General features: G+C 38.5%; 1 protein-coding gene across 10 annotated transcripts in view; it reads left to right on the top strand.

The window, feature by feature from the left end:
* The window catches only part of GRIP1 (glutamate receptor interacting protein 1), a 308043-nt gene that overhangs the window by 266361 nt on the left and 28876 nt on the right, over positions 1-12806 (top strand). For all 10 annotated transcript variants that reach the window (XM_058023639.1, XM_058023644.1, XM_058023635.1 and 7 more), the window contains 3 exons: positions 4051-4237; positions 5583-5728; positions 6738-6818. In XM_058023639.1, the coding sequence (XP_057879622.1) occupies positions 4051-4237; positions 5583-5728; positions 6738-6818 (414 nt within the window). The remainder of the gene's footprint in view (positions 1-4050; positions 4238-5582; positions 5729-6737; positions 6819-12806) is intronic.

The following is a 12806-nucleotide window of genomic DNA, read 5'->3' on the forward strand; positions in this document are numbered from 1 at the left end:
ATTTTAAAGATTCCCCATGTTCATAGTAAAACCAGAGCAAACCAGCAGCTTCCAAGGCCAATCACTACAGAATTATGAGAACACATTAGAGAGGAACTGAGGTTTTGCTTTCTTGCAGTTTTTGTTGCTTGCTTGTTATTTCTTCTGTAAAGCACATATTTTTGCATAACATTTGCCTGTAAGTGCATTTTTTGTTTTTAATCCGATCAGCCATTTTTCACAGCTCATCTATTGACATGTTAGCTTCTAATGCATTCTTTTTGGTCAAGGGGGGATACTGTGTCTGTCATGCTATGGTATCAGTAGAGATCCAGCTCTTACACCTTCTCCTTTGCGCTTGAGAACCAGTAGTAGTGTTACACTAGTAGTAATTGATTTGAATAGTAAAATCAATGCAAAAAATTGTTCATCAGTTGTGCTACGTTTTAGCTGTTCAACAAAGGATGAAATCCTCAAAGTTAATCCTGTTTTGGATCTTGGACACAGCTGTATCTTGCGCTGTTAAATTTTTCTGATATTTTTCCTTCGAGGAAGCCTTGTCTGTGTTACCTTGAAAGACTCAAAACAAGGCCAGTGATGTGGCATTTAGGGGAACAGTCACATACTTACTGCAGCCCACCTAAAAGATTTTTCAAGTCAGAAGGCCCTGGGCATGACAAGCTGCTATGAGTAAACAAATCTCTAGATAGGAGAAGTTAGGACAAGGCTTAGTTGTGCAGTAGTTTATTACCCATTTGCATTGTGAGGTCTCGATACAGAGCATTACAAAATACCTGAAACTGGCCCCATCGCTGAGTGGTCACCGCCTCAGTACAACCTGTGACTGCATCAACAGCCCTGAACTGGAACTGGCTGTGGAGGAATTGGCTGGCCAGCCAGACTTGTTTGCTTTTTTTGTGGGTTTGCTTCTCAGCCCATGCAGAGTTCCTTACTCTGATAGTAGACTTATACCCATACTTGTGACAGCAATAACAGCCCACTTTAGAGACCCACACTGCTCTGGACCAGGATAGAGAATGTCCCGTCCTGTATCTTTCCACTATCCATCAACAAGACTTGGAAAACCTCTCCCTTTGTGGGAGGCTCATGAGAACCAGGTAGATTGACTGCTGTGCTTTTCATGGAAAAAGAGTAGCAGAGTCTTTAATTTTTAGTGGGATTTTTTTCTTTAATCCAGTTGGATCATTTGAGAGTTTTATTAAAGTTTATTAAATCTTTTAGAATGTTACTTGGTAATAAAAATACATAGGTTGCTATAAAGTTTACATTGCCAATTATTTAAGAATATTTGCACAACATAATGTGATCATTGCATAATTCATGAAGATGAAGTGTGATGGCACGATGGGTTAAAGACTTCTATCGTCATGATTTAACAATCATTGCATTAGTTATGCAGATCCTTCTAAACATGTGGCTGTAAAAGTTGGGGGCATGCCCTGCTGCCACATGCTTTTTTTGTCGCTTGTTTTCAGGTTTTATTCTTCTTCTGCTTTTGTTTGTTTGTTTAAGGTGTGGGATTCATTGTTGGAACACTTACATTATTATTTCATTAAAGTTTAAATCCTGAAGTATTTTGCATTAGGTCCCTATTAGTGGTTGCAAACGAGCCATAATTAATACCAATTTACTTTACCAGGATTGCATATGTGGTAGAAGTTTGAGAGAGTTTTAGACATGCACAGGTGCTCTTTTCTCAACAGCTATCAGGAGGAATTGCGAATATTTTTTAATTGCTTGTAGGTCAGAATGGGAGACTGGAGGCATAATAACCCATAGATGCACCTTGAAGCACATCTTGTTCTGCTTCTTGTATAACTGCGGGCATAAAAGTGCATAATCTTCAAATTCATGATCATGATTTGCATAACTGCAGAGCATATAGCAAACCAGCCCCCAGGAATGTTGCTAAGAGTTAGATGAGAGCTATACAAGTATGCTGGAATGTACCCCTAGCAATAGCAATAGCAAGCAGTGTTCACTGGAAATACAAACACATTCATGTCCCCTTTTAAAATCAGCAGCGCTGCTTCCTGGCCTGTAAAAATTCTAATCCACCAAGGAGCCAAAAAATGTCACTGTTTCTTGCTGCAGTTACTGTTGAGTTACAAACCCCAACGTGCTCTAAGTCATGGGTTTTGGTACCTGTGACATTTTATATTTTGGGTACCTGTGGCATTTAGAGTCTTAGGAAATATTTATTAAGAGACATGACTAAGAAAGGATAATTTTAATCTCTGAGAGGTTTTTTTTGTTCCTGTTTCACTTTCCTTTTCTTTTGGAGTGGAAGGAGTTCCTAATTATCATACTTAAGTGTCGACATCATCAAAATGTTTATCAGAGTGAGTTTTAAATCCCGCAGATAGTGACTTAATTTCCCAATGTTAATTAAAACTTTTACTGTCTTTATTTCAACTGAAAGTTGAAATAAATTTTATGAGATATTTAGGTTCCTAGTAGGACATTACAAAAAGAGTAAGAAGGTTACAGAGTCAACTAGATACCTGCTGCATGGAGGGAATAGAGGCGTAAGCAATGGGAGATAGAGATGAAGGTAACAAGCAATTGTTATATGACCTTTAAGAAAGGGAAAATTGAACTTTTCTTTGCCCTAAATTAAGATGTTTCTAGAAGGTGTCTTAGGTATTGTATTAATTTATTTGATTTCATTATATTTTAGCCTTTGCAGCAGTGAGGGCTGGAGAAACCTATTTCTCAGATGCAGTAAATGCTAAAGCTGATGGAAGTTTCTAAGAACAGATTTTTAGTATTTGTATTTGTGTATAAGCACATCTTATTGAGTGCAGATAAAAGAAAGATTAAGAAGGAAGCTATTGAGTATCTGAAATTATTCTTTAAAATGATTCTTAGAATTCTTAGAAAGAAAACTTAAAACAAGATATGAGGAAGAATTCAAAGTTACTTGGAAGAGACAGTTTTAGTGTGGGAAGGGGCTTTGCTGGGAGAAAACAAAAAATTGTGAGTTTTTTGGCAAGTGAAAAATTTTGCAAAGATCTGTCATTGGCAGCTGTGACACATCAATCAGATTTATACTAACTGATATAGAGCAAAATGCAGATGCTTGCAGCCCCATAGTGTGGGAAAATACTTATATAACCTCTGACATCTTTTTACAGTTGCACTAATACTATCTATAATGTCAACATTTTTTTTCCCCGCGTCAAAGAAAAAAAAAATGCACAAGTAACCTCTCCCTCAAATAAACTATGAAATTTTACCTAATCCTTAGCAGACATGTGTATGACATGAAAGGCAATAGTTTGTCACTGGGGGAATTCAAACCATAATACAATAGACATTTAGACAGAGGTCAGGGGGGCAAAGATGCAGTCCTTCCTTTTACAGGTAGTTTTTGTCTTGATCTGTACTGCAGCCTTTCAGAAAAGGTGTGAGTAAAGCCTGAGTTTCTCATAGAAGGGTCCCCCAGTGGCTTGGAGAGACCCCACAGAACCTTTTTTCTCACAATCCCTTGAGATACACTGGTTGGCAAAACAGGGGGGTTTGTTCAACTTCCATACATTACCCAGTTAGCCTGACAAATGGCTGACTTACGGTAAACACGTACAAGAAGAAGGCATCCTTACTTCTTGCAAGCAAGCCTGATTCGTGTGCTTTGTTGCTAACTACAGTGAATGGCTGTGAGATGTTCAAAAGAGGAATCTGCCTGAATAACAGCTGGGCTTGTGCCTCCAATTGCCTTAGTTCCTGTTGAAGTTCTGCTTATCCATGCCTCCAACCTAATGCAAAAAGAATTCAAGGATGTCCTGAGATTTTTGGAGTGGGGATATCAAACACATTTATTTTACTCAGAACAAGAATTATCTTTTTGCATTCCAGCATACAACCAGATGTTTTCTATTATCTTATATGCCATAACTGTTTATACATAATTTATAAACTCTAGCCTAAATTGACTTTTAAAGAGACATTTCATTGACTAGATTTATTGTAAAGAACAATTTTCTCAAAAAGCAATGAAACTTCTGCTGTATATGAATGTCTTTCCTCCTGGTCTGCTCTGTTTTATAGTGTCTTTAGCCTCTAGCACTGTTGGTTTGGCTGGGCAGGTGGTCCACACAGAAACCACAGAAGTGGTGCTGACAGCTGACCCCATAGTGGGGTTTGGGATACAGCTCCAGGGTAGCGTGTTTGCTACCGAGACCTTGTCCTCTCCACCCCTCATTTCCTACATTGAGGCTGACAGTCCGGCGGAAAGGTGAGCTCTTGGACTGACTGCTGAGTGCCTTCCGTGGGCGTTCTCGGGGGCTTTGGGCTTCTTGCTCTCTTCCATGTTGTGACAAATTGCAGGGCCTTGCTCAGTGGAGTGGGCCAAGTAATACACTTTCTGTTCTGACAATGGTGTTTCATGCACTTGGTCAGCTATAAAAGAATGACAAGCACCGGTGTTCTGACCATACAGAGTCCTCCAGAAGGAGACTGGAAGCTATATTCATGCAAAACAAAACCAAAAAAAAAGAAAAAAATCAGAAAAACCAGTGAAGTCAAAATAGTGATAATTGAGTGTGTGGGGGGAAAGCTATAGCCAGCTCTTTTCAGTTTTGGTACAGAATCAAATCTTAGGGAGTACCAGAATTTTGACTTACTAATTATTTCAATTACATTTTTATGCCTAAAAATGTATTTAATCGTGTCATGGGAATGATAGCAGCTGCACAGACAAGCACCAGCTGCCATTTCACCTGCAGCCCAGGGTCAGAGGCACAGATGATGTCCATGGGTGGGGTGGAAGCATGAAGACCCCTCTTCCTGGGTCCCAGCACCTAGAGGGCATGACCCATACTGGGAGTGCTAGATAGTGTCGTGGTGCAAAGGGGCAGCAGCTTCTGTGCCTAGGTAGCTTGGTGAGATGCTATGCCATAATTGTCCTTCAAGGTCCGGTTAAGGTGTTTGATCAGATGGGTCATATCAGAAACTGTGTGGCCAGCCAAACCAGGGCAGTGTCATGTCCCCGTGCTTGGCACTGGTGAGGGCACACCTCAGGTGCTGTGTTCATTCTGGGCCCCTCTTTATATGAAAGACATTGAGGTGCTGGAGTGTGCCCAGAGAAGGGCAATGGAGCCAGTGAAGGGGCTGAAGAACTCTAACAAGGAGCAGCTGAGGGAGCTGGGGGTGTTTAATCTGGAGGAAAGGAGGCTCCAGGGCAGCCTTATAGCTCCCCACAACTGTCTGAGAACAGGATGTAGCCAGGTGGGGATTGGTCTCTTCTCCCAGATAACACACAACAGGACAAGAGGAAATGGCCTCAAGTTGTGCCAGGGTAGGTTTAGATTGAATATTAGGAAACATTTCTTCAGTGAAAAAGGTTGTCAAGGACTGGAACAGACTGCCCAGGGAAGAAGTTCAGACTCAATTCCTGATGGTATTTAAAAGACATGTAAACATGGCAAATCAACAATGAAAGGGTGGGCTTGTCAGTGCTGGGTTAATGGCAGGGCTCAGTGATGTTAAAGCATTTTCCCCACCTAAATGATTCTGCTGTGATACTGCTGGTTCTGGTAACATGCACATCTGATGATTGTTTTGTATCGTTTTGTACCAAGGTGTGGGGTGCTGCAAATAGGAGACAGAATAGTGTCAATAAATGGTGTCCCAACAGAAGACAGCACATTTGATGAGGCCAATCAACTGCTCAGAGACTCCTCCATCACCAACAAGGTCACTTTGGAAATAGAATTTGATGTTGCAGGTATGAATGTCCTGTTATTCTGTCTTGCAAGAAAAATGAAGGAATAAATCCCAAGTACATTGCAAGTGTTAGGAATCTGAGGTGGAAGTTTTCTTCTCACATCTACACCATTCAGTTTTCAAGTGACTTATTTGAAATGTGGTTTCTTGTACAGCTTTCTCATTTCACACAGCCCTGCAGTCTACTTCTGAAAGCAAATAGAAATGACAGGTCCTGTAGTAAGATCTGGAGATTGTCTCCCCTCTGACTTATTTCCAGGCATTTTTCTGGCCTGAGATAGAAATGTTCTGCTAAACAGAGACAAATCCTCTACAGGCCAAATAATGAAATGTTTCACAAGACAGAAAATTATTAAAAAGGGTGGATAAACAAAAAAAAAAACTCTTGAGGTGTTTCACTTACAGTATTAAAATAACAGAAAATTAATTTAGAAAGGTCAGAAGAATCATTGTTAATTTTTCTGGTATTAATACTAATGGCATTCCTTTATTCTGTAATGTGTTTAAGCACACAGAATATACCCATGAAATCACAAATTGTGTATATTAAGTACACATTATGTGTGTGCACCACTGGATTCGTTTCCTTCACACTAGATGTTACACCCATGGCAGTTACCTTAGTGGGCAGTTAAAAATAAGTGCTAGTCCTGCAGCAGCAAAGGTCAGAAATCCTCATGACCCAATCTCCTGTCCTTTTAATTAAAAGCTGTCTGCCAGCAGTGAAATTTTCCCATGTGCTCACAGAACTTGCATATGAGCTAAAACCTGCAGTCTCAGCTGGCTGCTGGCCCATGCAATCTCCACAAATTCAGTTAAACCCTAAAAAAAATTGAGTAACCGTGAAATTACTGGTGGAGTTATAAATCATATCTCCTTCATTTTAGCACCCGTGTTTCATCGCTGCCTTGTGACTCTGGTGTGATTTCATCAACTTACATGCATAGTTCCATGCTCATGGAATTGCTGTGCCTTGTAAATTATCTAACAATTTAAATGTTTTTTAATAGAATCAGTTATACCAAGCAGTGGAACATTTCATGTGAAACTACCAAAGAAGCATAATGTGGAACTTGGCATCACCATAAGTTGTAAGTACAAGGGTTTATTTTTCTGACCACATTTATGGGGTAATCTGCAGATAATAGATCTTGTAGCTACAGACTAGCATTTCTTTTGGTATATTTTTTTTTCCTTTTTCTAGCTTCTTTTACTCTTTTTCTCCTTTGAAATACTGTTCTGTAATATGTTTATACTCCCCTTCAAGTAGTTAACAAAGCCAGAAGTTTGCCAAATCTAATGTTTGACTTATTCCTTCACATGCATAGTAAATATGTAACTCCAATTAAAGTTACTTATTAAAAAGAAAATCAGAATTAGGTCCATGCAAATGTATTTCCATAGCTGGGAAATTTATAGCAGAGTCTGTCATGGTCCCTCACAGGCTCCTGAGCAGAACCCCTCTGAAGGGTCTCACAGATATGAGGACCCACATACCTAGGGTTATTTTCTGCTTCAGAACCCAGGTACATCCTCAGTCTCTAGAACGTTTGGCCAGTCCTGAATGTGCAGCTCACAGCAAAATCCCCTTTCACTGAGGATTGCAGAGATTGCTGAAGAAAGCCACAAGAGCTGGCATCAATCTGTTTCTCAAGAAGTATTTGTTGCTGTGGTTTGAAATTAAAAGTGTTCCTATATTTATTTTGTGAGGAGGGAGTAAAACAATGTGTTAGAACTGGATTTTGACCAGGTGAACTCCAGCATACTGAATTCAGCTCTTGAGGGAAGGAAAAACAATCCATATCAAAGTTAATGGGCTTGACACTGCAGAATCTGGTGTCATTAGAATTAACATTCTTTTATGGCTGTGGCCTTTCTTAGGCTATTAGTCTTCCTTTGGAGTTTTTCATGTGTCTTGGGGCAAGACTGTGCTTTGTCTTGTATTCTCAAAGCTTTTACCAGCACAGTGGAATATGGTTCATCAAAAGTACAGCAGGGATCTCAGTGCTTAGGATTACATCTCAGGAACAAATGAGAGACACTGCAGGCCTGTTTGTGTTGCACACTTGAATGAGTGTGATACTGTTAGACTCTGTAAGATGTGATGTGTTATTTGAAGCAAAATCGTAGGTCTACATGTATCTGTGCAAATGAAAATATTGAGAAATGAGAAAACCTGGAGCGAGGCTGTTCTACTTAAATGTTATTCTTAAGACTGATAAAGGTTTTTAAGGTTATTAAAAAAATATGATCTTAGTAGTAATTTGATTTGTGTTGTTTTTTGGAATGCAGACATCTACTTTTTTTTGTCTGTAGGAATAAACTTTTAATGGAAAGCTAATATTCTTGGAATTTAGTTTTTAGCACTGTTCTTACAAACTTTGCATGCCTTACTGATCTGGAATTTAATTTAAAAAAATTAGTGCTTTATAAAATTAGTGCTTTATATAATCAGAGTAACATGTGCTTGGTCTTAGCTCTCTGCTTTTGTGAATATACTGCAGTATCTTTAACGTATTTAAATTAAATTATCTCTTCTATATAATAATCTCATTAGTAGTATTTAATTCATATAAAATTTATCTAGGATAAATTATTTACATTGTTTTAAAGGGTTTCTATTAATAACTGGTAGAAGTCTTGAATTGCTGCATGTCATGCTTGCTTTTCAGTGTTTTGCTCTGTTTTACCTAATTAACTGCTAAATAAGGCAATATGATTTGAAGAATACAAACATTTTATATTCATTTTGTCAAATTTCTGTCAGGGCACATTAGCATGCCATTGATTACTGATATTTTCAGAAAGCTATATGATTTCTTTTAAGGAACAAATACTAAAGGAAACTTGGCAGAGTTGGTATGGATGGGGGGGGTGGAGGTGATCAGATTCATTCACTTGTGGGCTTGATCTCTTAAAAGGGCTACAGACCTGTGTCATCCTCTTCCTTCTCAAGTTAATGGAGTTAATGGTAAATGAGAAAGTGCTATTAAAACATTACAGAGAAACACCTTTCTTACTTTCCATATCCCCATTTAGTTTGGGATTTGTATAAGAAAGTCAGGAAATTACCTAATCTGACAGACAAGACAGACATTTTTTGTCAGACAGGAAGTGCAACTTCACTTTGGACTGGCATGTGAGCATTTGTCTATTTTTAAGTCCAAGAGTTCTTCTAGGTCAGCTGTTAGGAGTCAGAGATCCTAGAAGAGGAATTTATTTCTCTTTTTTGGAATTGTTTTCCATGGTAATGAGCACCAAGAGTGCTTGCACAGTTACAGCCAGGTGCTTTATTGAAGGCATATCTGAGATGACACACAACACTAAAGACAAATAAGGTAATTCATAGACTTTGAAAAACAAGACTTGTAATAGGAGAAGAGACTTTCTTTAGTTTCAGATTTATTAATTCAAGGGAAAAATAACAGAAAACATTAAAAATCCCCTTAGATGGCATAACCCCTTAAAAGCAGGAGAGAAGAAAGTTTCATGAGGATCACTGTTCATATTAATCCAGGGCTCTGAGTTTTGGATAGTTCATATCAGTTATCTCCCAGTATAGTGGTCTTGCCTACTGCTGCCTTCATACACACATTGCAGTCCTATAATTTGTCCCTCAGCTCTGCACTATCTGTCTAATTTATCAATGAAAAATACTTACACTGAATATAGATCTTATTTCATATTTTCATATTTTGCAAATATACATGACCTTATATTTCATGCTTCACAAATCACTAGTTTCACACCCAGTTACCTGATTAGAGCAAATAGAAGGCCTCAGTTCTTAAAATTATATCATCCAAATTAAACACAGGAGTGTTCCTGTGCATGTGATTATGCTTTTGTAGCAGAATCATTCCCTAGAAGAAGGAACATTTACAAGTAGTGCTAGTAGCACTCAAAGCTGTTCAATTTATTTGACATTGACTTGAAACCATGTAATGAATATAGATTTTCTTTTCAAAGACAAAAACCTTTTTTAAAGGTTTTTGAGGCAACTGGCTACTTTATCACAGACTAATTATTTTTTTGTCAAGAACATTGAATGATGTCCAGTAAAATGACTTAGTAGTGGATTCTGGTAATTGTATTTAACAGCTTTTTTTTTTTTTTTCTCCTTTTCTTTTTTTCTGTCTTATGTAAGATTCTGATATCCTTACTGGTAATGAACTGCAGCACTTTGCTTCATAAATAATCTCTCTGAAGCTAATGGGACTATTCAAGGAATAAGAGGCTGCAAAGCTGGTAAGAATATCAGAATCTCACCCAAACTATTTTCTGTTTCTCTGAGTCACTTTGTCTAGCAGCTATACCATAGTCAGCTTCATTGTTTTTGTATTTCATTGGAAACAAGCTTTGTAAATACCTAAAGATACGTTGACTATGAGAATTTATTTTCTAAAACATGCTTCTGTGTATTTTGGGATTTCATCTGGCAAGCTCTACTTAATTTTGAAGCATTACAGGTAATTCTTCTCAAGACAGAAAAATATCAACAGATTTCTCAGCGGCTCCACATGAACCAATACTTAAGGAACAAAAGAGCTGCATCAGTGTAATTTTAAAAAACTTATTTATCTATTTATTAATCACACTATTCTTAAAAATTTCTAGTAGCTGTAAACCAGTATTATGGATAAATGGACTGACTTTGTATAAAATATTTTTTTCGATCACATGAGCATCTTCCTTTGTTTGTTCAGTTTGTTCAGAGCTTGATCAAACTCCAGAGTTTGAAGCCAGGCTGAAAGTAGTGGGTTTTGTCTGGGTGGTGGGTGAGATGTCCAGCCCAAAATCTGTTGAGGTCACTTTGTGGGCAGTTTTGTTTGAGTTAGCAATGAAATAAGCAAGGAGCATTTTTTGAGGTTTTTTTTAAAATGTAACTGACAACATTTCATTGAACTTACTTTCAAGTGGCTGGGTAAGTGTAGTAGAATAGGGTAGAGAGACCTGGGATGGAGACCAGATCAAAGAGTAATTTAGAGACAACAAACAACTTGCTTAAGAGCAGCCATTTAGCTGCAACACTAAATTTAGTACCTGTACAACTTCATGCACTCTTCAGTCCATTTGTAGTTATTCATACAGACTCTAAGGTCTCTGCAAAGCTGAACAAGACTAACAGCTGGAACAGGGAAGAAAAAGATGAGATGAGATGAGATCTTCATTGGGCGAGGAGAGGAAACAAGTGGAAAGCTGTAACAGAGAGGCAGCAAATGAGGGGAGAGGCTGAGCTGTGATCAGGATTAGGGGCAGCTGGGACTTGAACAAGAAGGCTGGACATGGGTGAGTGGTAAGGTGCTTTATTTTTAACAGCCTCTTAAAACCAGAAATAATTCTGAAGTGGAGCCTGGAAGCTGTACAGTGTCACTTCAAGCTTACATTAATTGATGTGGGTATATGAACTGGTCAAAGACTGCTTTCCCTCTGGATCTCTGGTTTCTCTGCTCCCTGGGGAGAGATGAAACAGTGGTGTATAACAAAGGGGATGGAGGCTGCATAATGAGCAGGATGGAGGATTGCAGAAAGACAAAGGAGGCAATCTCATGGTCAAGGTGGTTTGATGCTACCCTGGAGAAATTAGGGTGGTTTTTCTCTTCTCTGCAAAAGACTTTTGCTGAGACAAGTCATTCTGGGAGTGGGGGGTGGAGATTTTCCACAGGTGGATGCTTGATTTTATGCAGAAATATTGAGATCATGGGGTTGCACTTACAGAAATGCTACTCGTCTGCAGCTGTTGCTGAAAATGCCAGTAGTGTATTTCAGACATAGAAGCTGTTATATTCTACAAACTACTGTAGGATATAAAGGCATGGATATCTCAAATTGCTCACTGAAAACTGTCATACTTTGACCAAAATTTTCCTATGTTTCCTTTGCTTATCTGTAATATCAGGGTAGTACTCAATCTTCTTGCTGGAGACAGCATTTGTTCACCAGTGTTTGGGAGACAATCTTAGCCTGTGGTAATGTGCAAAAAGGTCCAAAATTTTGGGAGGGAATTCGTGATTTTATCTCTGCAACACAACTTGAATAATTTGTAGGAAGTATGCCATGAGCACTGAACAATAACAAAATGAAGTGTGGTGTACTGCTTCTCATTGTGGGGGGATTCGTTCCACACAGAGCTGTTTGGTGCCTACCAAAAGGCTTTCATTCTCCAGACCAAATAATAGCCCAGGAGAACTCTTAAAATGCTGCTGGTTCACACTTCCTCAGTTTGAAACGGTGATAACTTTGTGTGCAGCATCATAATCTTTGCATCCACACGTACTTTGTGGTTCTGCTCTTTGAGCTGTGCTCTTTCCCTCATTTTGGTTCCTCCTCTCTTCTTTTTGCAACAATAATGGACTGTTTTCTTAGTTCTGGTAATTTTGTAAGACCCTTTCATGAAAAGTATTTCAAAACTCAAACCCTAGTCTGTGGTGGATAGCCTATAACCTCAGAGTAAGGCAACCCAGAGGGCAAAAACATGGAATTAAAAAATCACCAAAGTGATACTCTAAAATATTAACGAGATACTAATTGGTAAAACAAATTCAAAGGATTCAATTAAATGATGGAGTTTTAATGTATTTGACCCATGACATGAAAGTATGAGAAACAAGCTATGAAAAGAACATACCTTGCAAAAAGTTAATTACTGTTCTCTAAATTGCAACATAAACATTTCCTGAAAGCATGCTGGTTTAGAAAAATTTCTAAAAATTCTTCAGAGTCCTTGTATGTCTGTCTTCTGGACTTTCACATTGCATTTGAAATATGGCTCTTTAGCAGTTCTTGAACAGTTCCTTTGGACATTCAAAGGCTGTCTCAGCCAGGGCAGCTAAGGTCAACAAGACCTGTTAGCATATTGTGTTGGAAATGTCATTATTAATTTACCATGTGGTTGCTGTAGGTGAAGATCTGTCATTTTGCATCAAAGAGAAGATTCTTGAGCAGCTAAAGTAACTGACATCAGGATTTTGTAGGTGATCCTGCAATAAGGGCAGGTTTTTTTGGGTGATTGTCAGTTCAGGCCTGGGAGCCTGCTGGAAAGGATGCAGGGACTCAGTTCACAGAGCAGGAATGGTGTA

The sequence above is a fragment of the Melospiza georgiana genome, chromosome 4 (assembly GCF_028018845.1).
Source record: "Melospiza georgiana isolate bMelGeo1 chromosome 4, bMelGeo1.pri, whole genome shotgun sequence".
Classification (NCBI taxonomy): Eukaryota; Metazoa; Chordata; class Aves; order Passeriformes; family Passerellidae; genus Melospiza; species Melospiza georgiana.